The sequence below is a fragment of the Cavia porcellus genome, unplaced genomic scaffold, assembly GCF_034190915.1.
Source record: "Cavia porcellus strain 051 isolate PalLab524CR breed Dunkin Hartley unplaced genomic scaffold, mCavPor4.1 scaffold_31, whole genome shotgun sequence".
NCBI lineage: Eukaryota > Metazoa > Chordata > Mammalia > Rodentia > Caviidae > Cavia > Cavia porcellus.
In genome coordinates, this window is record NW_026947514.1 from 8555511 (window position 1) to 8582708 (window position 27198).

The 27198-nt window shown below is 39.5% G+C and overlaps 1 protein-coding gene across 3 annotated transcripts in view; it reads right to left on the reverse strand.

Annotated features, from left to right (window-relative positions):
- Dicer1 (dicer 1, ribonuclease III) overlaps nt 1–27198 on the reverse strand; it is a 63473-nt gene that overhangs the window by 11456 nt on the left and 24819 nt on the right. For all 3 annotated transcript variants that reach the window (XM_063241122.1, XM_063241119.1, XM_063241121.1), the window contains 15 exons: nt 25831–26303; nt 19396–19528; nt 16989–17231; nt 15571–15725; nt 13040–13172; nt 12274–12349; nt 11053–11192; nt 9250–9429; nt 8803–9016; nt 8312–8465; nt 7615–7797; nt 7255–7360; nt 6418–6593; nt 4693–5473; nt 1882–2037 (listed from right to left, as the gene is read on the reverse strand). In XM_063241122.1, the coding sequence (XP_063097192.1) occupies nt 1882–2037; nt 4693–5473; nt 6418–6593; nt 7255–7360; nt 7615–7797; nt 8312–8465; nt 8803–9016; nt 9250–9429; nt 11053–11192; nt 12274–12349; nt 13040–13172; nt 15571–15725; nt 16989–17231; nt 19396–19528; nt 25831–26303 (3303 nt within the window). The remainder of the gene's footprint in view (nt 1–1881; nt 2038–4692; nt 5474–6417; nt 6594–7254; nt 7361–7614; nt 7798–8311; nt 8466–8802; nt 9017–9249; nt 9430–11052; nt 11193–12273; nt 12350–13039; nt 13173–15570; nt 15726–16988; nt 17232–19395; nt 19529–25830; nt 26304–27198) is intronic.

Sequence of the window (27198 nt, forward strand, 5' to 3'; positions counted from 1 at the left end):
TTATTTGGTCCTTAAGAGGCAAATTACATTTTAAAAAGCCAGAGTGAATAATTTAAGAATTAACCCTTTATTTCTTCAGTAAGATGGTGCTATAAAATTGGCAGTGCACAACAACACCAAGAACTGCTTTTTATCACAAACAGCAGATCCTGGTGAACTCCTTTAATGCCTCTAGGTTTGAAATTTCTTTATCTGCAAAACAGCATGGTTTGGGGCTGGGAATTTAGCTCAGCAGCATAAACACCTGCCTTGCAAGCCTGTGGTCGTGAGTTCAATCCCTGGTACCGGTAAAAATACAAAACAAACAAACAAACAAAAAAAACCCCAGCATGGTTCTACCTCATGACATGTTCTCCAAAAACACCTCAAGCCTTTTAAGAAAAAAAAAAAAAAAACCAGAGTGCAACCTTTTTTTCACAAAGCAAGTGGCCTTTCCACAGACAGAAGTTAACACCACTCTCCTTCTGAGGGAGGCATTCTTTCGGCCAAAGTGTTATCTACACCTATTTACTGAGGACCAGGCTGAAAGTGGTTAGAACAGGAAAAACAGAAATGGAAAACACACTATAGCTTCCCAACACAATGCAAGAATTTCAAAACACTCAAATCAGTGAATCAAAGTCTGAATAGTAATTTTAATTCATTCCAAGAATCAAAGTCCCAAGTCATCACAGACATAAAGGAAAATAAGGACTTGACATTTTATCTTAAAAAAAAAAAAAAACCTGACATGTCGACGTACCTTTATGCTGCAATTTTTCAGTCTAATATATCATGAAGCAGTAAGTATAAAGGACAACTGTTGCTGGGATTTTTTTATAGAAATGCAAAGTTTTTCTAAAACTTAAAACTTACTTTCTACTAAAGTTTTATCAATTTATAAATTAATGACAAAATGTAATTTGACTTAATAATTAAAACATTCTCTTAATATCTTTGCATGTAAGTTCCATTTTTACAACAAGCCAAACAGTATGAGTTTAAAATGTGCTCAACAAATAAATACTTAGAACATCTAGATCTACATGTCAAAAAAGAAGGTAGGAAGAGTATGCTGTTTACAACATACAAGCTGTGGGGAAAACGGTGTCACTGCTGTCACCCTAAAGTAAAAATGTTTTGTCAGAATACTCTTTCAGTTGTTACAACACAAGCCAACTTATCATTAATGTAAAATCAATGCGGGAGGCGAAGCTGCCTGGAAGCCGCAGGCCGAGAGGAGCCTACTCGGGAAGAGGCGCGGGAGTCCGGCCGCCCGCTGGGTGGCAGCGTCTGCAGAGCAGAGGCCCCGCTGCCCTCTGCTGGCCTTAGGGCCAGACAAAGGGAGGCAGCTGGTGCTAACATGGAGTTTTCTGAAATCACTGGCAAGACTGAAATGACTTCCGCAAGACCACCACCTTCAGGTACGATGATTTTTTTTTTTTTTTTTTCATTTTGCAAGAGGAGAAATAGTCCTGAGGAGACTGTGAACTAGTTTTACTGAAATTAATTACTTCAGACACAGCTCAGAGATTATCGGTCACTGGAAAGTCACTGCATTGCACAGAGATAAGGATCTATGGTAACTCTAATACCCAACAGTAAAGCGAAACTTAAAGGGTTTGTGTTTTTCTAATCTTTGGGGGTTTTTTTTTCCAAGTGAAAATATAAAATTTTCTGCCTTTAGAAAAGGAAAATAAAAACAGAAACTGACGTCTTTCAAAACTATATTATAGTACTTCTAAATTCGCAGAGGACAGTTTATTTAAAGGAATTAATTTACTATATCAAATATCTACTCTACTGAACCTATTTATAGATGCCATGGGAAGAAAACAAAAAACAGAACAAAATTCTCCCACTCACCAGAAACTAAATACCTCCCGGTTACCAACAACTTACCATTCCATCTTTTTCCCATTTATCAGTGTTACTTTTGTCTTGATTTACCACATAACCAGGAGGAAGCCAATTCACAGGGGGATCAAATATTGACACCACCATGCGGCTGGGCAGTCCCTTCTTTTTGCCAAGGCGATACAGATTACAGTTGCTGACCTTTGGCAGAAAAGATTCATTAAACACACCCATCAACAATCACTGCCAGAAACCCTACGAGGCACATTAACATACTTTAGGCAAAATGTCCCACATTGTTGTCATGTCTGTTTCACCACACAGTTTTCCTACCTACTTACAACAAGAAAAGAATTTTGGACTCCCAAGTATTCTCCATCCTTTAGCGTGAATGTTTCTGAATATAAAATGCAATCCACAAGAATCAATGTATTTAATTATGCAAACTTATGAATAAATCAAAAGAAAGTTTAATTTCAAAGTTTTAAAAATACATCTTGATATAAAATGCACAGTGCTAACTGGACCAGAGTACAAAAGCATAGATCAAAAAATTCAAGCTATGACAATGTCCTCAATGAATTAAGTGGAAAAATGTCATCAACTATGGTTACAAAGTGGAAATTGTCCCTGCATAGAGCTAAAACCATTTCATATTCCTAGAATCTAAGACACAGATGTGACCTCAACTGTAGCATTTTCTTAAATACTATTCCTTTGTTTTGGATAGCATTTTGAAGCATTTTTGTTCAATCATTTTAAAATGGAGCAAAAGGTAATAACATTTGCTTATTCACGTCAATGAAACAGCTTTACAGTCCACCCTCTGGCCTATCTGCTTTCCCTAATGCCTCTCTCTTTCTTAATTTGCTCAACTCCATTGCATATTTGCCTAGTTTTTACTTGAAGATTAGGGTAGAACTGTTGGTGACATTTCCATTTTCTAAATCTTTGCTAGTGAAATGTTTCATGAGCTCTTTTCTACGTAATTCATCTGCTACTTAGCAAGTGCCCACTGATGAGGTAGCCAGGCAGTCCTGAGGGGACCAAGCTGCAGTCCTTGCAAAGCACACAGACCTGCAGTGGAAAGGTTACTTGTGCATGGAAGCACTTTGCCCAGCCTAAAACACAACTGCTCAAATCGATGCAAGTCCCCTGGTCCACACTAAGGGAATAAAGCAGTGCAAAAGATGTGTGCAATGGGGACTCGAAGGAAGGAAAAGCACGTTCAAAGCTGGGCTGGCGAGGAGAAGGAAAAGGACTCAGACAGAAGCAAAACTGAGGACAGGCAGAACGCGACAGGTGGCCACAGGAGAGGAGAGGAGGACACTCCCCGAGAGGAGGCTGATCAGCTCAGGCAGGACCGGGAGGTGACTGTGGGCTCTAAGGACCAGCAGTGAGCTGCGGCCTGTCGGGACCTGCCTGGGGGTGTGTTGGCCAGCATAATGCTGGTGTCCTTTCCTCAGGAAATCATGAGTCAAAGGATTCTACGCAGATGAGTAATGTATGAATGGTTACAACATAGAAACAATCCCTTTCTTACTTAATAAAGTACACTATTTACTTCACACTGACTCTCAGGCCCCAGTATCTTCTGTCTGCAACCACACCTTGAAAATTTTACTTGCCCTCAGTGCTTTAACTCTCACTCTTATGATCACTACACTCCAAAATGTATCTGAGTCCTACATTCTCAATTATCTAAACATTACCACTGCGTGGTAAGGTTCAACACACCCAATTCTAACCAACTTCCCACAGCTCCCCCTACCCACCCACCAACCACTGCCACTGTGGCCAGATTCCCAGCCTCTCCAGTTATTAACTGGGCACCACCAGGCTGTCGAAAGCACCCGGGGGAAGCAGCACAAGATGGGGGCAGTGGAGTTGCCCCTGTTCTCAGATACACTATCCTGGCTCAATGGGGTGATACACAAGCTAATCAGGCTCTCTAGGGATCAGTTTCCTCATCTGCAAAGCTGGAACATTGTTAGCTGCCTCTCAGAGGATGGTGGACAAGATTATGCAAGATAACATTCCTAAAATGCTCAGCCATTTCCACTCTCCAGCCACCAGCACCTTTAGCAACGAGCGAGCTAACCTGCCCTGCCATTCCATCTGCTCCGTGCGGCTCTGTACTGTAAACTTACCTCTTGCACTAATGCCTTCCTTTTCTCACAAGTGAGAGTCCTCTCTTCGGAGCAGTTTTGTAAGATTTTTAAGTTATTTGCCAAGGAGGCTCATGCTGCCTTGCGATACCTGTTTTATCATCATTTAAATATTTTACCATAACCATTTCCTTCCACTTTAAGAACATGTCCTTCTTTGGGCCTATTCTTCAGAACTCTAACATCACACGTCTGTACACTGGCATTAGCTGAGTTCCGTGAAGCCTTTCCTTTCCGCCTGCCTACTCCCTGGTACTCTGCAAAGCAGCTCCTCCAAGGAAGACGGCGTCTTACATGTGGACAACTGTGTGCCAAAATGCACCCTTCCATGCAAAGGTTTAATCCTCCTGTGTTAGAGCATAAGCCCCCTGAATAACTGCAACACCATTTATTTCCATCCCTCTCAGGACCTAGGAGGTGTAACACTTGCACAAATAGGCATCCATAAGGTCAACTTCTTTAATAAATAAGGCACACAGAGATGAGCTAAGTTCTAACCTGAGTGCTCACCAGCATAAAGCATTCATGTTATCTGTGGGCTGGTCCTCAATGGGCTTCAGGTGGCCCTGGCGGAACAGTGGAGCAGTCACTGGGGAACACTTCCCATTCTCTGAGGTTCCTCAACACTTCAAACCACTCTCAGGCACAATGAAGAATTATCTGCTCAAAATAAGAAATCACAGCTTACCTTTTTGCTTCTCATATATGAAAGGCGGCCCTCATGAGCGTCAGGGTAAGTGCAAAATAGATATGTGGTGATGGCATGCTTTAAAAAGGAGTCACCAAGCATTTCAAGCCGCTCCAGATTAAACCCATCGCTAGCATTGGACAAAGTCAAAGCCTGAAGAATCAGTCCGGGATTGGGGCCAAGAGTCCTTGAGGAGTACCCAAGAGAAGAGCTCCGCTCCGAATCCATCCTGTCCTTGAGCACTTGGATCGCATCTGTCGTACCGGGAATGGCAGCCATCACGGGACTTCCATCTGAGGTAGATGTGTTAGCATTTCCATCAAGGTATTTATTACTCAGTAGAGTACATTCATCGCTGGGCTTGGGCTGGTTCTCATAATTGTATAAATTCTGAATGGGATATGAGGTAGTTGGTTGTACAGGTATTTCCTGCTTGTAGTAATTCAGCTGATTTCCTTGGCAAAAGTCTCTGTTAGCTAAATCGTAACTGCCATTGGCAAGATTTTTATTGTAAGAAAGACCATTAATTGCCGTAAGATCTGTTGAAACCTCAATTTGGAGCTTACCAGGTGACTCGCTGAGTAACGCTCTGCAGTTCACAGACATTTGGTCATGATTTTCTAAGGAGGTTCTATTAGCACCTTGATGTGCAGCATTTTCAGGGACTACAATTGTGCTGTGTTTACAGTAATTATCACTTTCAGCCAAACAGGAATTAGAAATTGAGATGAAAGATTTGCTGTCAATAGATTTTTTCCATCCAAAGTCTAAATTAGGGTATCTGCAAAGACATTTTCACAGACTTCATCAGATCCTTAGAAAGGACAAGGCTCAGAGAGTCACAGCAACCTGAATTTCTAAAAAACTGTAGAGAACACTATCAAAATATACCTACTTTACAAGGGAAACAAGTGTCCAAGCCATACTTGGCTTATTCTACTGCTTTAACACTTTTAGGACAGGACTGTAATTCTTGTGTCTTGCTCCCAGTGCTGGGAGCCACCAGTGATATGTACGTAACCACCCCAACAATTGGCATACAGTGCCATCAGGTGGTACAAGCCACCTGACAGTCATGCATGTATTGGTGGCTCAAGGTGGGACGGGTATGCTGCCTTGGAGCATAGCATAGTGACCGAGATCAGGGAGCCCAGAAGTGGCCTTTGGGTCCTGGATCCACAGAAGTCAAGGTTGCAACCATAAGCCTGGGAAAGCAACTTCGGACAACTTACATAACCTCTCTGTGCCTACGCTTCTGTACCTGGAGACCTGGCTAAGGATCCCCAAAAATTTCTTTGGAATGCAGACTTCACTAAATCAGAAAAATAATGAGGACAAAGAATACACTAAGGCATTCTTTGCCTTATTAATATACTTATTATATACTAAACTGCTTATGAATATATATTTAGTTCTTTAAAACAAGAAGCACTCTAAACTGTTGGTATGCTCACTTCAGTGTCACTACCAGAGAAGAAATGGTAACTGATGTGTCAGGAGCACACTATCCTGTAACTTTACAAGAACAGAAGGCTCAATAACTGAGTGTACATATTCTTACTTCAGAGTCAAACAAAAAAACTTTCGGTGTATATTAGATGTCCATGTTTTCTTCTTAATCTTTCAAGAAACATTTTTATATAAAATTGTGATTTTAACTCAATTCTGTTCCACTGCAAATGGGATCTCATGACCCATATCTTCTGGCCAACAGCACAGGCATACCTAAAATCTGCAGGAAGTGACCTGACTCCCACACCAGCGTCACCAGCTGTCTGGGCTCTCAGCTCCTCTGCAGTCAAAAGGCAGTGAAGGCGATAAAGTATGCTGGGGAGACAAACTGCTTTTCTCCACAGTGATGCAGGGATTGGATGGATAGCACAGAGTTCCGGAACCAGTATCTTTTAGTAAGGAAAAAAGTAGATAGATAAATATAAAGCACATACACAAAGAGTAAAAAAAAAGAAAATTAAAGACCAATTTCACTAATGGATAAAAACCCAAGTCATAAGTACCAGTAAAATCTAATTTTTAAAAATATTTTAAGCCAGGCATGGTAGCACATGTCTGTAATTCCAGCTACTTTGGAAGACCAAGGAGGAGTAGGAGAAGAAAGAATTTTAAAAGAGCTGTCGATGTACTTCAGTGCTCCTTGATTGTCTACTACTGGAAAAAAATCCTTTTAAATAATTCTTTAAATTCAAATGGGATTCAGGCTTAAGACTTATGAGGGTGATCCATGATATAATTACATCAATGAACCAAGGATAAAACCAAAACTCTCAAGACTTTTAAAGATGACATTCAAATAAAACTCAGTAAGATTAAAGTAAAACAAAAGAGGTGGATAACCTCCTAATATTCACATATCTCTCAGCTAACCTCTTAATAAAAACCCAAACCTTATCTTTTGAAACACTAAGTTAGGCCAGGGATATAGCTCAGTGGCACAGTACCCGCCTGGCAAGTATGAGGTCGTGATTTTGATTTGAACCCTGGTACCAAAAACAAAATAAAAACAAAAACAACACAGACTAAGTTATGCTAATAACAACTCATTACCTGTTTATTCTGCAGACTTTCCCATTTGGCTTTCCTCTTTTCAGCACTGCTGAGAGGGAGTGCTTTTCCCTTCTGATTCAAATGCCGAGGTGTCAAAAGATTAAGTCTATAAAAATTTCAAAACAGTTTTACAAACAGACAAAATAGTTTTCCAACTTGCACGTGCCCACGAATCACCTAAAAAGCTAACTTAAACTGGAGACTTGCAAACTATTCTTTGGACAAGTCTTTATGCATAGGGTTTCTTACGTGCAGAGCCCAGAGGTGGGCAGGGGCCAGGGATTCTACATTCAGCTGCGACCCTCAGGAAGGATGCCTTGAGTGCCATCCCAGTCCCAGTGTAACTTCTGAAGCTCTTACCTGGAAGATGTGTGGTCCACATCTAGCAGTGGCTGGTTGAGATTGGTCAGGTCAAGGTTATACTTTGTTTTATAATACTCTGCAAAAGTTTCATACTCAGGGGAAGGAAATTTACTGAGTGGGGTAAGATCAGTGTACACATCAGCTACATAAAATCGATGAGGCTGATCAAAATTACGGTATCTAAAAAAACAAAAACCATTAGTTGCTTTTCTGTTTAAATCCACTATTCTCAAAACACAAGATAAATTATGACTAAGAATTCAAAAAGCAACAATAACAATGCAAATTATCATCCCAAAAGACACATTTCCAGTGTATTTGAGACAGTCAGAGCTATAAATTTTTATCGTGTAGAAACTATTTTCCCTACTTTACTATCTTTGTTCTAAATATATATACTTTGATAACATGTGAGAATTTTAAATGACACCTTCAAATATCTACTTCATCAATGGAGATTTTAGCTAGAAAGAATATCAACAGATTATCTGAACTTCACAAAATAAAAACCCTTGACCTGCAGAGTTTTAGGTCTGGTTTTTTAAACAAGTTAACCAAAGAAAACATGCCCACCACAAAAGACAGCCATGGCCCACATCAAGGCTAAAGTCACAACTTACTCCCACCCCCACATGAACATGTATCTTCTAAAACAAAGTATCACTATTATTTTCCTTCCTATTTAATCACGTACCTTGGAATGATAACTGCATCTTGGTAATCTTCTAATTTAAAAACAAATGGTGTTTCCTTTGAATACTTGGTATTGGGAATGCCTATGCGAGCTTCAGATTTCTCAATATCTTCCATAAATTTAAAGTCAATGTCCAAAGTGCTGGAGTCATTAACTTAGGGAAGAAAAAGGCTCTTTAGCTGGTTAAAATGTAAATATTCTTATTCAAGTTATATAGTAACACAGTATCTAATTCAGAGTAAGCTAATTACCAAGCAAAACTTTCATTTTTTTTAGTTACTATGAAGGAGTTCTTTAAAGGCAGGAGTGGTGGTTCACACGTGTAATCTCAGCATTTGAGAGGCTGAAGGAGGAGGATACCAAGAGTTTGAGACCAGCCTGGGCTATATAATGATTTCAAGGCCAGTCTAGCGGGCACAGCAAGGCCCTGTCTCAAATAAATAAATAATTAAAAAAATAAAAAGTTCTTTAAAAGTCTGAGTCCTTCTTACCAACATTAAGAGGTAGAACACAGTATGCTGAATCAGCATCTATAGGCTTAAATTCTAGTGCAGGTTTTTCAAGCCGAAGAATATGTGAGAATATATACTGGTGAAGTCTTGTAATCAACTCAAGCATTTGCAGAGACAACGTGAAGCCAGATTTCTTCAACTCAATGGATATGGTGACTTCTCCAGAGCGTGTGTACACAGGAAAGTGAGGAATCTTAGCAAAAAGAAAAGCAACCCTTAACATCAACAGGTATTTTATCTCATTAAAATTAACTTCAGAAGAGTATAATGTTTTCTACAGTTGGAGTAGAAGAGACACCTCAAACTTTAAATATTAAACAATGCGAGGCAACAAAGATACTTATTGCCACATTTTCACCTTTTCCTTAAAAAAAAAGGCTAAAACCAAGATATCGTCCACATCAGCACGCATTAGGAAGGGGCTACCTGAGGTATGGGCTTGGCTGTGAGGATCCCAAAGCATCTCGTCGTGTCTTCCGGGGGATACAGCTTCCGCCTTCTGAAGTTGAGTTCGTCAGGTAACGGCGTGGTTAAGACCATGCCTATCACATACAGGTAACAGGGCTGATTGGGTTTGGGGTAACTATCCCTTAAACACTCTGGAATCTAGAGTTGGAAAGAAAAATTAAGCATCATGTTCAAGTATGAATGGTTACTATTCCAGATATTAGAAGAAAACAAGAAATTTACCCCTAGCTGTCCATAAAGCTGATGAAAAAAAGCTTAAGAAATTCTTGGGGAACAAGATCTCCCAGCTACTCAGTTCTGCTGAGTAAGTCAACATTCTCAGGTCTGGCTGCATAGCTGTCCAAGTCTGCATACGCTGTAATACACTGTTCCATGACACACAATAACTGCATATGCTAGGGTCTTCTTAAAAATGGGACTCACTCACTCGATCTATTATCTATTTCTTTTAACTAGGAAACTCTTCTTTCTTGGACTTTCACAGTACTTATTCACTTTAGAATATTAGAAAATAAAGGTAGACAAATATTTTTTAAAATCACACATAATCCTACCAAAGATCACCTTTAACATTCTGTTAACAGTGTTTAAGATTTTTCCTATGTATAAATGCTTGTCAATATAAACATTTTCATATTTTTCAATAAAAAAGAATCACAACAGACTGGTACATGCACACATGCAAAATAATCTGATTTTCATGCCCTGTTACTACAATGAAATATCTCTCATTGAATCAATATCATCATATTTCATGGCTATCTCATTACATGATTGAGCCATAATTAAATTATCTCAGATTGTTTCTAAGCTTTCAATATTAACACGACCTTACAGATTAGGATCTTTCAGTTTCTGGGATTCAGTTACCAATTATTGCATCTAGAGTTATATATCTGTTGTAATGCTAGCCGAGAGACCACATATAACAGCAGATGATACAGAATGTGTCTTAAATGGGATGCAGTGCAGTATGATACCTCTTGGAACACTTAACATTAGTGGTATTAATCATCCAAGACTAGTTCAATAGAAAAACTGGGTATGAAGGAAACATTTTACAAAAGCAGGCAACAGTCATGATTTCTGAAAAACCAGTATGACTTTGAATCTTGAAAATGCCTAGCTAAATACCATTTTTTGAAATGTAAAAACTCAGTAACAACTGAGGAAAAAAAAGAACCAAACATTTAGGCAAAGATGAATGTACAAACCAAAATTTCGCTTTTGTTTAGAATTTTTATGAGATAAAAATACTGTATTAAGAAATACTTGATATTTCAGTCTAGTAAAGTGTAGCCAGAAGTCAGTTTCAGGGATGTGTAAAGGAGGAGCCCGCTGAAGTAACCTATTTTGCTTCTCGGCTAAACTGGAGCTCCACACCTGATGGGGGGAGCTCCCGCCCCCTCTCTCCAGCCTCTTCAACCCTCCTGTTGCAGTGCCAGTGCGAAGTCAGGCAACACCCCCATCATTAACTGAACCAACCGAAGAAAGCCTCTTTACGTGATACGAACTCATTCTGGGTGGGATCTGATTGAGGAGACCAAGAAAGCTTCGGAGGTAACAATGACAAGGAAACCAAGCACCATCTACAGTCAAAGTGCAGGGGCCAATGTGAGAGCAGTGGTGGCCAGGAAATGCACTCAGAACCACAGTGCAGGCACGTAACAGGGGCCTGGGAAACGACCACACGGAGGAAGTTAGATTTGACGCAGTAGGATATAAAAGGCTGGGTTTTGTTCACTTCAAACCAATACTAACTGCTTTTGGGTAGCACTGCCTTCGTTTTGTGGAGCCTGGTCTCCCTGGAACACTGGTCTCTTCTTCATCATGCAAATCAAGCTCTTCTTCATATTTAACAGTCTCTTTCCCAACTGGCATCAAATGTTCATCCAGTTCACCTGAGAAGTTTGGAAAGGGAATTAATGCACATAGCCCAGCTCTGCCACTCTAAGCCATTAATAAACATCTAAAACAGCACCGCTTTATGAAACAAGTAGGAAAGTAATGAAAACTAATCATGTGACAGTAACCAGACATGAAACCTCAGGTACACTAGGAGCAGGACAGGAAATCCTGTTCCAAAATAAAAAATAAAATAAAAACACCTAAACAAACTACCGCACACACTACTTCTAAACATAAAGTCCATGGAAAGTAAGTTCTCCCAACTTGGAAGGCAAGGAAGGAGGCAGAGAGGGAGAGAATTTGGGTGGCGGGGAAGGGGCCTCTCTGAGACACGGTCTTACTATGCAGTTCAGGCTGACCTTGAGCTCGCTTTACAACCCAGGCTGATCTCAAATTTGCAAGAATCCTCCTGCCTCAGCCTCCTAAATGCTGGGATTATAGGCGTGTGCCACCACACTTGGCAAATATTTTTCATACTCAAAGACTAATAAACACAAATGTTTATGATGCATGATTCCATAGTTACCAGAAGTTAGGTAGTGCAGTTTATCTGTTTGTTCATTGATTCATTTATGGTCCCACACAGCTATAACAAGAGTTGGTTACAGCTCTTGGTAAAGAATCTTTACCTTAAGATTATATATTTTATTAACTAAGTCAAATACTGTAATCCTTTCTTAATTTTTCCCTTTGTTTTTCTTGGTGGGGAGGAGGTCACACTATGTAGTCTACACTGGCCTTAAACACACTATGAGCCCAGGCTGCCTTGGAATTCAGCGATCTTCCTGCCTCAGCCTCCTGTGTGCTGTGACTATAGGTGTGTGCCACTACACCTGGCTTTAAAACTTTTACATGCAGTATTTAAAAGGGGTTAGTAAATGAGGAAACTGAATGCTTGTAGTTAAGCTGCGGAAAGTAAAGAGGCCCCACAATACTGCAGTTTTGTAGCACACCAAGAGCAGAAGCTCACAGCTCTACAAACTCCTTAGAAAGCGCCTGGAAAATCCTAGATATGGTTTCTTAAAATAATATTTATAATTTACTTTATGTAATTTTTCAAGCACATTTACTTACCAATTTTGTGCAGTTTTTCACAGCAAATGAGAGCTACAACTCTTTCAGCCAATCTTACACAACTCATTGGTGGGCCCTGAAATGAACCAAAAAACCTCTCCATCACACGTCCATTGGTGTATTATCAATGACACAAGAAATACCCATGCAACCTGTGTCCCAGCATCTTTAAAACTCACTTTTCCCAAAGTTACCCAGTTCACAAACTGTCAGCAAGTTCAGTTCCTGATCTCTGTATTTAAATTTAAAGTAATTTAATTATTTTAATTTTTTGCAGTACTAGGGATTGGACAAGGTTTCACACATGCTAGATAAGACCTGTACCACTGAGCTACACCCCAAACCCAAAAGGTAGATTTCTAAGTAGCTGACAACATAACTAAGATAGTCAAACTACAGTTAATGAATTTGGTGTCACTGTTAAGCATTAAAATCACAACTGAATAATTCTACCACAAAATTTCACATTACTAAGGAAAATTCAGTGGCTGGGGATTTAGCTCAGTGGCATAAGCTCCTGCTTGTCAAGCGCGAGGTTGAGTTCAATCCCTCATACAAAAAAAAAAAAAAAAAGGAAAATTCGGAAGTCACCTAATCCAATTCTAAGAGTCCATAAATTATACAGTCTATTAAACATGTTAACCTGTAGGCTACAAAAGAGACTTTAAAATCAAGTTTGTAATTTGCATGTGTAGAAGAAACTAGGGGAAAACATGCATTAGTGACACACTTTAAAAGCTACAATCACTTTTATTTCTAAACTTACAATGATGGAGGCTCGCAGAGGTGAATTGATCGGCAGATAAAGGGTTGAATAAAATGTACCATCAGGCAACTCTCGGGTTCTACACTTGGGAGCTAGATGAGTAAATGGATCGCTTGGTAACCTAGCACAGTATCTGTAAAGAAAAAGAAATTATGGACTGAATCTACACATGACAAAAAGATGGGAAAACTCTGTAGTGACATTCACAGCTACAGCCTGTTTCTTACATTCCTCTGCCCCTCCACTGCACTGCCATTTGTCTTACAGCACGTCCTTCATACTCCAAACTTTCAGGGAGACAGAGCCAAACACCTGAAGCTAACATATCCAACTTTTCATTTACCTTACATTGACTGCCGAATTTAAACAGCTGTGTGTCTAGCATTACTCCACTGCACAGAGCAAAGTACTGCTCTGAACCCATGAAGAGACTAACCTGTCAAGTGTCTGTTCTGTAATAACCTCACATTTGCCACAACCATAGGGACATGTGTCAAATAAGGCATCAAAAGAGAGCAGGACATCCCGTGTGAACAATAAAGGGGGCATGAAAATAAGAGTGATGAAGCAGAGCAGGATGCCAGCCCACGAGGAGCAGGGCCTGGAGGGAGCTGGAACAGGCAGGCAACAGCCCGGTGAGAGGTGCCCTGCACAGCAGGAAGAGCGGCTGCGACAGGCAGATGCAGCATGCAGGGCGTGCTCTGAAGACAGTGAACGAGACTTCTCACTCTGGAAGAAGAGAGATGAAGAGAAGAGAGGAAAGCTACAATGAACCCTTTTAATGTCACACTAAAATGGTGGTACCAAAGCTAGGTAGCAGACAGAGAAATAACCACAGACATAAATGTGCTTGCAAATGTAAGTAAGTATAAACGTACAACACAAACAAACTTTACAGCTCTGTCCACTAGAAAGCCTGGCTGTGGTAACATACTACTGTCAGTGAATACGCTTAGTACCCAAACCTTGGTTTCTACACACATTACTTATTCTCTACGAAGAGTGAGCAAGACCCCTTGGAAAAACTGCCTGTGTCAAGGCTGAGGCAAGGAGCAGATTCCAGCTGAGTCCACACACTGTCTTCTGCCACAGTCTAACAAAGGGCTCTAGAATAATGGTGACATGCTAAGAAGACAGAAAAGCTAGTTTGAATGGTTCCCACTCACCAAATCAGATACAATTTTAACACTGAAATAAGTAATAAATGACAGTAACATTATAACCAAATAAACAGGATTTTCTAAGTTCACATAGATAAAAGAAAAATAGTAAGAACAAATAAATGAAGAGGAAAAAACTTTTTCTTAAACAGAATGCCACCTAATAGAGACAGAATAAACTAGAATAGACAGAATAAACTAGAAAAATCGCTATTCAGTAGTCATAATCATCATGAATTCAGACAAAAGCTACCAGTGGATATCATACTAATGAACCCACCTGGAAAGAAGACTGAGCTGTACATAGTCTCAAAGTATCTTCCCATGAAATATTTACTAATCAACTTCACAACACATGAAACTGGCCGACCTTACCGAGTGCCCGTCACCTTCCTGGACACAGGGAGGCACAGTGAGCCAGCATGGGAGGAGCTAGTCCGCACTTCAGTGACACACTGGCCAAAACACACACGCTGAGCTTAAGCAAGAGGAAATACCATGGAAGCCTCAACGCAAGGCGGATACAGAATGGTCTCCACAAGTTTCAAGGCCAGGGAAATCTACAGGAGCCCGGAGAGCTGTGACCGCGGACAGAGGCTATGACCTGGACTCGATGCTCTGGCTACATAGCTTTCTTTTTTTAATGAAGGGGGCACGGCTGGGACTCAAACTCAGGACCTTGAGCTTGCCAGGCAGGCACTGATGCCCCTGAGTACACCCCCAGCCCTAGACAACTTTCTTGTGAGACCCATGTGGTCTTTCTGGGTGTAGGACATGAGTGTTCTTTGCGGTATTCTAGCAACATATTAATTTCTGAAATTGTTTTAAGATAAACGACTAAAGGAAACCTTATACTTGTTCCTTTATTTTGTCTCTGAGTGAAATTTATCTTGATTTATAGTGTAGACATGTACCTGCTTTTCTTAGGTCTGTATCTGCCATTCTTTAGTTCTTAGAAATATCACCAGGTCAGAAAAAGTAAATTGAAACATATCTGAAAATATGAATTAATTTATAATAATCTCATTTCATTCCTAATGGGAAATTCAGCATTACCCAACATTTATGGTGCAAAACAATGAATTTCAAAATGGGGTAAAAAAATGAGCATTATAGCATTAAATTAAATCCAATTAAAAGCAGCATGTCCTCATGTTAGCCTTGTCCAGTCCTAAGATTTATTACTACATAGTCTTGCTTTTGCAAGGGAAAAAAGTACCACAAAAATTTTCTTTTTCTCACAAAAATACTGCAAATTATAAAAGCAAAGGCCACTGATGGTAAAATATAGACAATATGCTACTTACAGGTGTGTGACGCTTAACTCTTGTGATACTCACAGCTTTCCGCACCAAGAACCTGACAGCCTACCTATTGATGTGTCCGATGGCCGTGTTGATTGTGACTCGGGGGCCCCCATCATCTGGCCGCAGCACATAGGGTGGGAAAACATCGTCATCGTCCACGACAGGATCAACATCAGCCTCGCCCGTGTCCACTGACTTGGAACATTTGTTTCTCAAGATCTGAACATTGAAAACAGAACTGGGGATGAGAACAAATGTCTTCTTGGCCATATGTTAGCTGTTTGCCTCTGCACCTACAGAAAAAGTTCTTTTGGCACGACATATCCATTTTTCTGAAATGTTTATCAAAATTCACCTCACTTACTACAAAAAGCTGCTCTCACATAACACATCATAGCCCTCACACATGGAAACGCTCTCCACGCAGTGCAGGCCCACACTGTGTGTGTGGCTGTCACTCATGAGCACAGCTACTGAGCCATGTTGTCCTCACCCCCACCCCACCAGCTCAGCGTCACCACCCTGTTCACGCATCCCAACCCTGTCCCAGTACCATTTTCTGACCATTTTCAGAGATGTTTCCCTGGGATTTTCTAATCACTTATAAGAAGGTGCCAGGTCTCAGCAATCAGTCCCAAGTTCCTTATATAATATACATACTTCTCACCTCTGTCAGGACATTTCCTGGGGATAAAACTGTTTCTATCAACCAAGGGTGACCAAACAATACGATGAAATGTTTACTATTTTTTTTTTTTCAAATCCATTTCATTTCAAGGAAAAAAAAAAAAAGAAAAAACTAAAACAAAATTCCCAAGCACGTCAATCAGGTGAAAGTTTACGTTTTAAAAGTGTGTCACAGAAAAAAACACACGGTCATTAATTTCCCTCAAATACCCTCCCACCTCCCTGCCAAAACATTCACCCCACCATTCCGCCCACTTTCTGAAGCAGTTCTCGCGTCTTTACAAGGTATGACCAAGAACACAGTAACACTGCCGGGAAGCGCCCACGATGCAAAGCCAGGCCCTGGGACACTGCAGGGCGTCCGCATCCACCTCAGTCACTGCAGCGGGCACCATGCAACTTCCAGCTCTGCCCCACAGTCAGAAGCACCACGAAAGGCAGCAGCTTTAGTCACTTCAGACACTGCGGCAGCCACAGCAAGGCAGCTGAAGCCCCTCACAGCACTTCAAGACCACAGCAGAGAGCAGCAAGGCCAGAGGAAGCGGGAGGATCCGGAAGAGGATGAATGGCAATGCGCCGTTTACTGTGACAAATGCTTTACACTTCTTAAGCATTCACCGTATTTTTCGATCATGCCATATTCTATATACACAAGGACTAAGGATGTTACCAACTTAACTTTTTCATCTTACTTTTCCTTTTCTTTCTTTCTTTTTTTTTTTTGTACCAGCAACTTGCACTTGCTGGGCAGTGCTTAGATACCTCTGAGCTATGTCTGCGGCCCCATGATCTTACCTTTTCAATAGCTTTGTAGGTTTTAAGGTCTTCTTCAAAACTTTTTATTTTGTCTGTATCTGCTAACATTATGTAATTAGAAATTGGCGCCCTTGCTCTTCCTTTAGATTGAACATAGGAGCGATACTCTGTGGGCAAATCAAAACGAACCACCAAGTTGCATTTTGGTATATCAACGCCTTCTTCTACAATACTTGTTGCAATGAGCAGGTTGGTCTCATGTGCTCGAAATTTCCTAAGTACCTGAAAAAAATCCACCGAGAAAAGCAATTATAAGAAATTTTCCAAAGAAAAGAATATGAAAATAATTAATAGTGGTCATTTCTTACACATACCCTGAGCAAGCTAGACCTCTAAGGTCAATCTAAAGAAGATGACAATATCACAGAAATCCAGCTGCACAGCCACAGGGACACAGAAATTCTGATTTAATGAATTTTCAACCAAATATGAGTGGAAAATCAAAGTACTTATTTTTCAGAAATAACAAAACCACCAATCACAGATGGAAGGGGCTGGCTTCTTTAATGATCCCAAGTATTACCAATGAACCCACGTCGTAAGTCCCACTGATACTCTGACCCTCCAGAATGATCACTGATGCCTCCAAGACTGCGCCAACCAACAGCCCTCCAAAGGTTTCCAAATTCTGTCATTAAAATTCCTAATTCACTTGGAATTAAAAAAGACAAGCAGAGCATTGCTTATTTTCTATCACCTTGAAAAATTTCAATTTAAGGAGTCAGAATTGAATAAAATAAAGTGAAAGCTTTTTCACTTGAAATTCAAAACTACATCACTCTCCAATCCAAGATACAAGGTAACTAAAATATATAGTGAACGTCAAAATTTTTAAAAATTATAACAAAGATATTGCCATTAATCTGCCTGAAAACACTCTTTGCCTCTCACTTTGAACACATTCATCCCATCATTCTTGCAATTTTCCAAAGCACTTCTGGAATTCCTTTTCCGTGGGTATCTATATGAGGTGTGGTTTAAAAAAAACAGGGTATCTATATGAGGTGTGGTTAAAAAAAATAAGTTAGAGAACAAATTTAAATTAAAGGTTTTATTTGCAAGCCAGAACACTAAATTAGCTTTTAGTATTTTATAATGTTTCCTACAAAAGACATTAAAAAGCATGAGAAATTTAAGTTAAAAATATGTAAAATACAGTTTAAAAAAACCATTCATTTGAAATGCTGCTGCCAACTGCCATCCAACAAAAAGGCAGACTCCTAAAATATTACAACGTTTTCATCTACCTGATTTACCAACCTGGCATCGTTTGATTTGTGGCTCTTCCCTCAAAGTCAAAATGCCCACGAAGAGCAAGCATTTTGGATCCATTCAGGACACTGAGGTAGCTACAAATGCACAACTATAGACACCAAAATGGACTTCTAGAACTGCTTCATGGCAAGCATGAAGGGATAAGAATGGTTAAAGTAAGGGGGTACTTTTTTTTTTCTTGGAGATAGGGTCTCACTATGCAGTTCAAGCTGGCCTTGAACCCACTAAAGAGCCCAGACTGGCCTTGAACTCACAAACTCATGGTGATCCTCCTGCCTCAGCCTCCCAAGTGCTGGGATGACAGGTATGTGTCGTTGAGCCCAGCCCTTAGGGCTGAAAGAATTAACAACAGTGTGCCTTTTACTATAATGAAGTTTGAAAAGGTTAGACATTCACCATATATTTCAATCATACCTTGTCAGTTAAGAAATAACATAAGCTGGGTTTCAGACAGATTTACAGACTGGCTCCTGCAATCCCTAAACCTAAACCTGGACTATTATCAAACAACTGTAACAAAAATGTCTTTGGCAGAAACTATTTGGCTAAGTTAAGAGAACAAATTTATATTAAAGGTTTTATTTGCAAGCCAGAACACTAAATTAGCTTTTAGCATTTTTTAATGTTTCCTAGAAAAGACATTAAAAAGCATGAGAAAATTTAAGTTAAAAATCTATAAAATACAATTTAAAAAAACATTCAACCAAAGTAAGACTTTAAACTAAAAAGCAAGAAAATATATGTCAGGGGAAAAGATGTCAGCTTGTTGCTTCACAGCCACATGGAGACGACAGAAGTTACCATTACTGACGTTCCGTGCTTCTGTGAGATGCACAGTAGTTGTGTGACACCAACCCAAGAAAGGCGAGTGAACTAGCTGATGACAATTAAGACACAAAACTGGTCTGCCAGGGGGCTTCTCTGTTCTATTATGTAAATCACCACAGCCACCTCACAGGAGACTACTGTCTATACATGAACAAGTACCCTATATGACAAAAAGAAAAGAAAGTGAGAAAGAAATTGCCAGGCTAAGCTTCGCAGGAGGGAATCCCTGTGGCAGTGTGTGTGCACACTCTGACAAGAGCCGCCGTGGGGTTATTTACTTCACCTCTTCCTGTTTTCTGAACTCTGCTTCCATCTGCTTGTTTCGAGGCTGATTCTTCCCAATGCCATGTCCAGTTATAAAGTTGCTGCTGATATAAGCCAGCTCTGGATCTTGTTTGCCAGCTTCCTTTATCAACCTAAGAACACGAGTGGAAGTTAAACAGTGCCAAGGAAAAACTTAAGAAATATGCACACTATTCTTTATCAACGTACTTAACAAAATAAGCTTGGTGTTTTTCTTTCCAACTGGATTCAACAAAATCACTGCCATGCTTCACCTTCTAGATCTGTGGCCTAAGTACTCATAACACTGAATACAAGGCTGAGTTAAACTACCAAATGAAATGGTCTCTTTACCTCCAGTTTTTGCTTTGGTGATATGACTTAAAAGAAACATGGGCTAAAGTAGGATGGAGCTATTTAAGAGAAAACACAGATCCTGGCTCAACCGACTTCCCACACGCTTGGCCTCAGCAGCCTGTGCTCTTTCCTCTGTGGCCATGTTCACATGGAACAAGCCTGACACCGAGGCAACTGTCACATCCCCTACCAGATGTGGTAAGAGTTCCAGCTGCACAAGACACAGAAAAATGGCCGTTTCTTCTCATCTTATCCAACTGTCTTTATCATTGGGAGCAATGTTCTTAGGAAAGAAATGCCTCACCCTCTCAGTGCCAACACGTTCTGGTCCCCAGGCAGCTAAACAGGGTTCAGCACGGCAAAGTACTAGACTTCAGTACAAGGCAAAGCAGATCTCCCAGGCAGAGGCATGAAAGAGAAGAGAACCCTGAGCTGTGGTCCCTTTCCTGCCGCTCCTTGTAGTAACAAGGAGCCAGTAACACAGAGCTGGCCTCCCAGCTAAGACACAGAAAAGATCTACGAGACAGGACGGGATCAGATTACATGAGCACCAAAGGTTAACAGTTAGTGCTGCCATTACAGCTATTTTGGAAATACGTACATTCAAAAACTCAGCGCACAGGATAAATGGTTCCACACCTGACATAAGTGACTCCATATGGGTCCTCTGAAGTCATACTGCATAGAATAAATTCCTAACAGAAAATTACACTTTAAAGTCAAACCATTCTCTTTCTTTCTTTTAAATACACTGAACAGGCTAATATCAAAGAGCTGGAAGAAAATGAGTAGCCAGCTAAAGTATCTCCTGCCTCCAATCAGCAGAGCATGTCCAGGCTACCTAGAGACTTTGTTCTGTAGTTCAAGTACTTAAAATGTCTAGAATTAGAAACTTCCTTACGTTTCAAGGTTTAATTATAATAAACCTATAATGTCAGTAACAGAGAACAGCATTACATATAAGCAAGCAGTATGCCCAAAAGCCTAAAAACTGAAATATTCCTTAGAAATAACCTATACTGCTGGGGATTTAGCTGAGTGGTATAAGCACCTGCCTGGCAAGCACAAGGTCGTGAGTTCGATCTCCAGTACCAAAAAAAAAACAAAAACAAAAACAAAAACAAAAACCCTATACTTTAAACAAAGAACCTATACCTAGAAATAACATATACTTCTAAATTTTAGTTTATAAAACTATCATTTTGAATGTGAAAGTTTTAAAAAACCATTTTAAGCTATTCTTACTTAAGCAAAAAAATGTACTTTGCCAAAATTATCAACATGGCAAGCTTTAATTAGCCAGAAAATAGAAACACTAACAATAATTTGTTTCTCCTGAATGACAGCTGAGACATGACATATATAATTTTTAAAATTTTGCAAGCAATAATTCAGTATTATACATCTATGCTGATAATATTTACAAAGGAAAATGATTTCTGCCCTGGATGAATTTAAGAGATGCTTAATCACATCCCCAAAAACACAAGCTTCAAGGGAAACAAGTATCTGTTGTACTCAAGAAGTTCACAAGTAACTAACATAAACTGCGTAAAGACTTCCTAGGATCAAGAAATTAGTGAAATCACGTTCCTTTCGATTTTTAAGCTGAGATTTCTATGAACTGCTCTACAAGCAAGCTATGCGATAAACCATGCTCTTCTACAGTGCACACAGGGTTTCTCATACTTTTGGTAGTGAAGGACAGGTTTTTTTAAATTTCCAATTTATCAGAGACCAGGTTTTGCAAAATTAAAATGCCAACTTTATTTAGTAGATATAAAATTACTATCAAACTGTTTATAAGAGTGTTCATAAATACTTTGAAATTATGCATGCAACTTCCAGCAGAGGTTAAGACCATATCATGTGTGTATGTGTGTGTGTGTATGTATATATATATACACACACACACACACACACAGAGATATGTAAATGCCTCTCCCTGAATAGGAAATACATATATGAAAACTAATATATTATTGAAACTTGATTTGACTAAACATGCTAATTAATGCAACTATTAAAAGAAAACCTCAACGATATAAACATACCATAACTTTCTACCTTGTACTTCAAAGAACATAGGAACTAGTATCTACTGTATGTTAGATGATTAAACACTCATTTTTTATATATGTTGCCTTTCATTAACAAGCCAGTTAGACAGGGAGATACTATTACTATTCTATGTATGCTGAGGCTTTAAAAAGTTAAATTTATAACCGGTAATCTACAAATCCCTATTAATGTATAAGGGGTAATTTTTTACCAAATAATAAAATACTCAAACAGAAGAACTGAGGTATGTCAAAGGGACACAGGAGCTAACTCCAAATAGTTCCCAATGGCTAATGATGGAATAATTTTGGCAACAAAATAAACTAGCATAACACTGAGTTACAATCTAAAGTTTAAAATAAACATAGATCCACACTGGCAAATACATGGTTGAATAACTAAACAGAAAGGTATATAGGATAAAAGAGACAAACTTCTCTGAGAATTCCAAACATCCTTCTCCAGGAAGTAGAGATCAGTCGCTCCCTGCTAGGATGGGTTAGACTTAAAAACTTGCTTCCAAACCATAGAGTTAGGAAAAGGAAAAAATACAGTGCAGAAGATGGACAAACCCTACCACAGTCAAATAATAAAGCTTAACATCATCAATAATGCTTCATGTTTATATCATGAGCTGCCATTTTCATGTGACCAGGGGCATGTCCCCTCCATAGCACTCTTCCAAATCCTGCCAACGCTGCCCTAACACTGAGAAAAGATGGTGCACAAGTCGTTAGTGGAACATCTTCTGAAATGCTGGACTAGTAGTCATCCAAAACAGAAGGACAGAGAAACTACTAAGACACCAAAGGAGACTTGGAAGATATGACAGTGTGATATAGTACCTGGAGTTAAAAAGATGACAGAAAAAAATAGCAAAATCTAAATAAAGTCTAAATTTAGTAAACAGCAATGTATCAATGTTAGTTTTCTTAGTTTTGGCAAATGGTGACATGTAATGCTAACTAGGTGAGAAGAATACGGCAACTTTCCATACTTCTAACTTTTCCATAAGCCTAAAATCATTCCAAAATTAAAAGATCTCAGGAAGAAAAAAGGTAAAGGGGTAGTCAGGACATGAATTCAGGTTTGTCCATCACCAATATCACACCACACCAGTAAATCGCATGGTGAAAGGATTAAGAGCCGTTTTTGCCACCTGATATCTGTAATTCTACCAGGTCACAAACAGAATTGGTTTCTTTATGTGTAATATGATAAGAGCATCTACTTTCTGCCATTATGCAGTTCTGTGACAATTTCTCAAGTATATAAAAAAGAACCTTATAAATCCCCATATAAATTAAGAGCAAAGCTGTAAACATGAGACTGAGCACATACCTACACTCCACACAGAAGGAGTTGTGATTGATTTTTTACTCAGGAGAGTAGAAAACTACATGTGAACTGCCAGAGCTTCTATTCCCATGAAACTGTTCACTGAAGGAGGGTTTTTCCTCCCATTAAATTGATGGAAGGAAAGAATCTGGATTTCAGGAAGTTTTTCTAAGCTTATTAAAAAGCTTACTGGAACAAGACTCCTATTGTACATTTAATTAGCTGCTCATAAAGTCAACCCTGAGACTGCTCTTGATTCGCTCTGTAGCACTAAATTCCAGCCACATTTTATGAAAGTTGATCACAATTAATCTGATTCTTAAAGTCAATAGGAAGTAACTGATTGATTTTGGATAAACTTTCAAGCTAATATTCCTGCAATGAAAACTGACAGATTTCTATGTAAAAATGCATGCAGACTGATTCACAGGGGCACACTGAATGGGTGGGATTGGGGGGTAATAAACTCCCATCCTTCTCTCTAAACCCTAGAAAATTTCTTCAGCCTAATATTATCCTTTTTAGGGCAGAGAGCACATCCATAATTAAGACTTAGAATTGAGCCAGTGTTAAAACTTTTTGACCCCCAAAATGCCTTCTACTCATTTTAAGAAACAACCCCTCATCAGCCAAGCAGTCCCTGGCTGTCTTCCCACTGTAAAGCAGTTTTTGGGGTTCTGTGACACCCAGGGGCATTCTGATGGTAGAACCAAATGGAGACTAGAAGTGGGATAGTAGGACTCTAGAACTGTCCCTGCTACTGACTAGCAATTTAACATACAGCAAATCCCTTTTCCTCCTGAGGCACTTTTTGTTTTTTTTTTTATAAAGTAAGTGGGTTGAATCAGACAGTCAATGAGGTCCCTTTCCAGCCTTAAACTTCTGATTTAAATGTAATTCAGTACCTGAAGTTATTGTACTTTACATTCACTGGAAGGTTCAGGCTCAATGGCTATGAAAATTACCAGACTAAAAACTGCCAGATGACTACCCTCGAGTCCAATTTCTCATTACTCAAAAAATTTTTAAACCCCTAAACATTTACAAACAGTTAAAGAAGGGCAGGGGGAGATCCAAAAAACCAAATTACCTCACAAAACAAAGCTTAATTTTTCCTCAGAGAACACTACTTGTAGAAAAAATATTCTTAGGGTTCAAATTTAATGGATCTCCTAGAAAAGTAGATCATTTTAAGCACAAAATAAGGTCCCTATTTAGGCAGAAGTAGGTCCACAACCATTAAGGACCATCCGTTAAGCGATCATTTGACACAAGTGTAAAGCAGAGCTCCTTGCTGTGTCTCTCCTCTGCAGAAGTGAAGGGAAAGAAGCGAAGACGGGGAGAGTGTAATCCACAGCCTAACATGCAGATTCACGGTCACCTTTCCTGTCTTCTCAGAACTCTTCCTCAAACTCTTTTCTTCCGATTCAGAATATTTTAATACAGTCTAAGAGCCCAAAGTATACACCCAGTTGTTCTAAACTTTCTTGCCATAGCCCAAAAATGTGAAGCCATACTGTTTACGTGTGCAGGGGGAAAAAAAGTCTTTGCTCTGCTCTCAGGCCACAACAACCTAAAAAGAAACCTAAAAAGGAGTGAGGCTTTTTCCCCAGCAAGCAAGCAGTCGATTCTGCAGCAGTGGATACCTTAACTCCATTTTGACACTATCTACCTGAAGGTAGCATTAGATCCCACAGATTGTGAGATTCAGTCCTCAAGATTACTCCCCAAGTTTGGGTGCTAATGTATGCACTAAGTTATTTTATCTGGGTGTCTAACCCAGCAGTTACAAGTCAGGATTCCCACAATCTTCTCCTTGGATTTGCCACAGCAGCTCACAAGACTTGGAATGCGTACACTCACCAGCAAATTATAAATAACAGTACAGATACTGAGAGATCCAGGGGCAAGGTGTACGTCAAAGGGCAAGGACCTTCCGGCACCTCAACGTGTTCAGAGATTTAGAAGGGCTCAGGTCCCTTCCTTGGGTTTATGCAGTTTGTTATGCATGCAGGATTAACAGCATCAAGTCATTCCAATCTAGAGCGGTGGGAGGGCTAAAAGACCCAATCCTCTCACTTGCCGTGGTCTTTCCCATGTCTTTCCTATGACCAGCCCCAATCTGAAGCAATGGACAGTCAGGCAGTCTTAAAATAACTAATGAGTATACAAATCACTTTGAAGAGTCTAAAGATTTTAAATGCTGTATGCTAATAAACAGGAAGGAGACCAAAGGGGTATTTCACTATATCACAGTACACCATGAAAAAAATTAACATAATATCCAGGTAAAGTTTATCCTAAGATTACCAGAAGGAGAAAGTTTGCTGAGTAATGCTTAATACCATGGCTGATAATGGAGCACAAAAATTAAATACAAAACAAGGAACTCATCAAATGTAAATTTTTATACCTGTTCTCTATTTCTTTTTAGAATAGATTAGCATCTTAATACAAAAATCTCAGTCTTGCCAAAATCAGCCTTTGGGAAAACAACCGTATTTATAGACACCCGACACCCGCACCCAATCCCCAGATGGCATTACCCTGGACCACAAGTGGGCGTGAGGAGCAGGCACTGACAGGTCCCTCACGCTGGCCCCTAACACCGTCACAATCTATCACAGCACAAAAAGCCGCCTTTGTTCTATTCAGAAACATGTAAACCTGAGAGATTTACCTGTTTAGGACAACTGCTGTGTATCTTCTTTCCACAAAAATAATTCCACATAAAATATTGGTAAATGGAGAAGGAAAATTTGTCTCTGGCTTTTCTTTTTCTTCAATTTCTTCATCCTCATCCTCATCCTCAGAATCACTCCAAGACACATAATTATCCTGATTTCTATTATTATACCACTCAACACTTTCAAACTGCTGTCGCTCATACGGTTTATATTTGCGCAAGATTTCAAGGAGTTTTATTACTTTAGGAGTTACAAATTTCAGGTCAAGTGAGGCAGGTGAGAAATGCTCTTCACATAGTGCATGTATTTTCCTTAGGAAAGTGTCTGTAAACAATAAAAATTTCCTGTGCAGCTCTTCTTGTTCATGTTTGATATATTTCTGAAGTTCTCTTACCATCATTCCAGCTACTTTATCTGCACACCAGGGTCCCAGAACTACCAATACTGCACGACAATCTGATAGAATCTACAAAAAAATAAGAAGCCAAATACTAAACAATGATCATGCAGCATTTTCACATGGGATGCACCAGTAATTTAAGTATCCTCAAACTGCCTTTCAAAATCAATTTACCAAACCAATATAACCCTAATACTGGGGAGAGGAGTCAGCAGTCTTCTCAGTCTCTGCTATTTCATATATCTACTCCTAGAACCACCCCTCCCAGCATCTAACAGGAAAGATGCAGTTGTATAAATCTAATAACACTTAATTGTATATCTGTGATTAGTGAGTCATTTATTTCCTGCCAAGTTATGCAAAGAACTATGCCAGCAGAGTAATTTTACTTTTGTAATTTTTGTTCTTCCAGAAAGAATATGATTCTCCTTTAACTTTATGTATAACATTCTCTAGTCTGATAGATATACATAATTATAATAAATATTAATTGAGGAAGATGAGGAACTATGAATGAATTTTGGCCGGCCTGAAGCCTGTACTGTATCTCCAGTTACAAAAGTTAACAGTGTTAAAACTTGCACAACTATCTTCTGTCATTATTTCAATGAAAACTGTACCACAAGGGGCAAGGCTCCTCATCTTTAAAATCTAAGCTAAATTCAGATTATGATCTTGGAGCCTGCCCAGCATGCCACACAACTTGTAGCCAACAGCAGAATAATAATTCACAGCCAAGATGCAGAAATCACTTATCTACATTCTAGCAGAGGATATAATAAAAATTTAGAAAGAATGCAAAGGGTGAGAAAAACTTGAGCATTGCTATTCTAGAAAAAATTAGCATGAGCAAAATGAAGAACCACACTCAATACAGTGCTAACATCCAAAAACAACTGCAAACTCCCAGAGCAGTGGTTCTCAGGCTCCAAATCATCAGAAACACTGGGAAGCTTGAAAA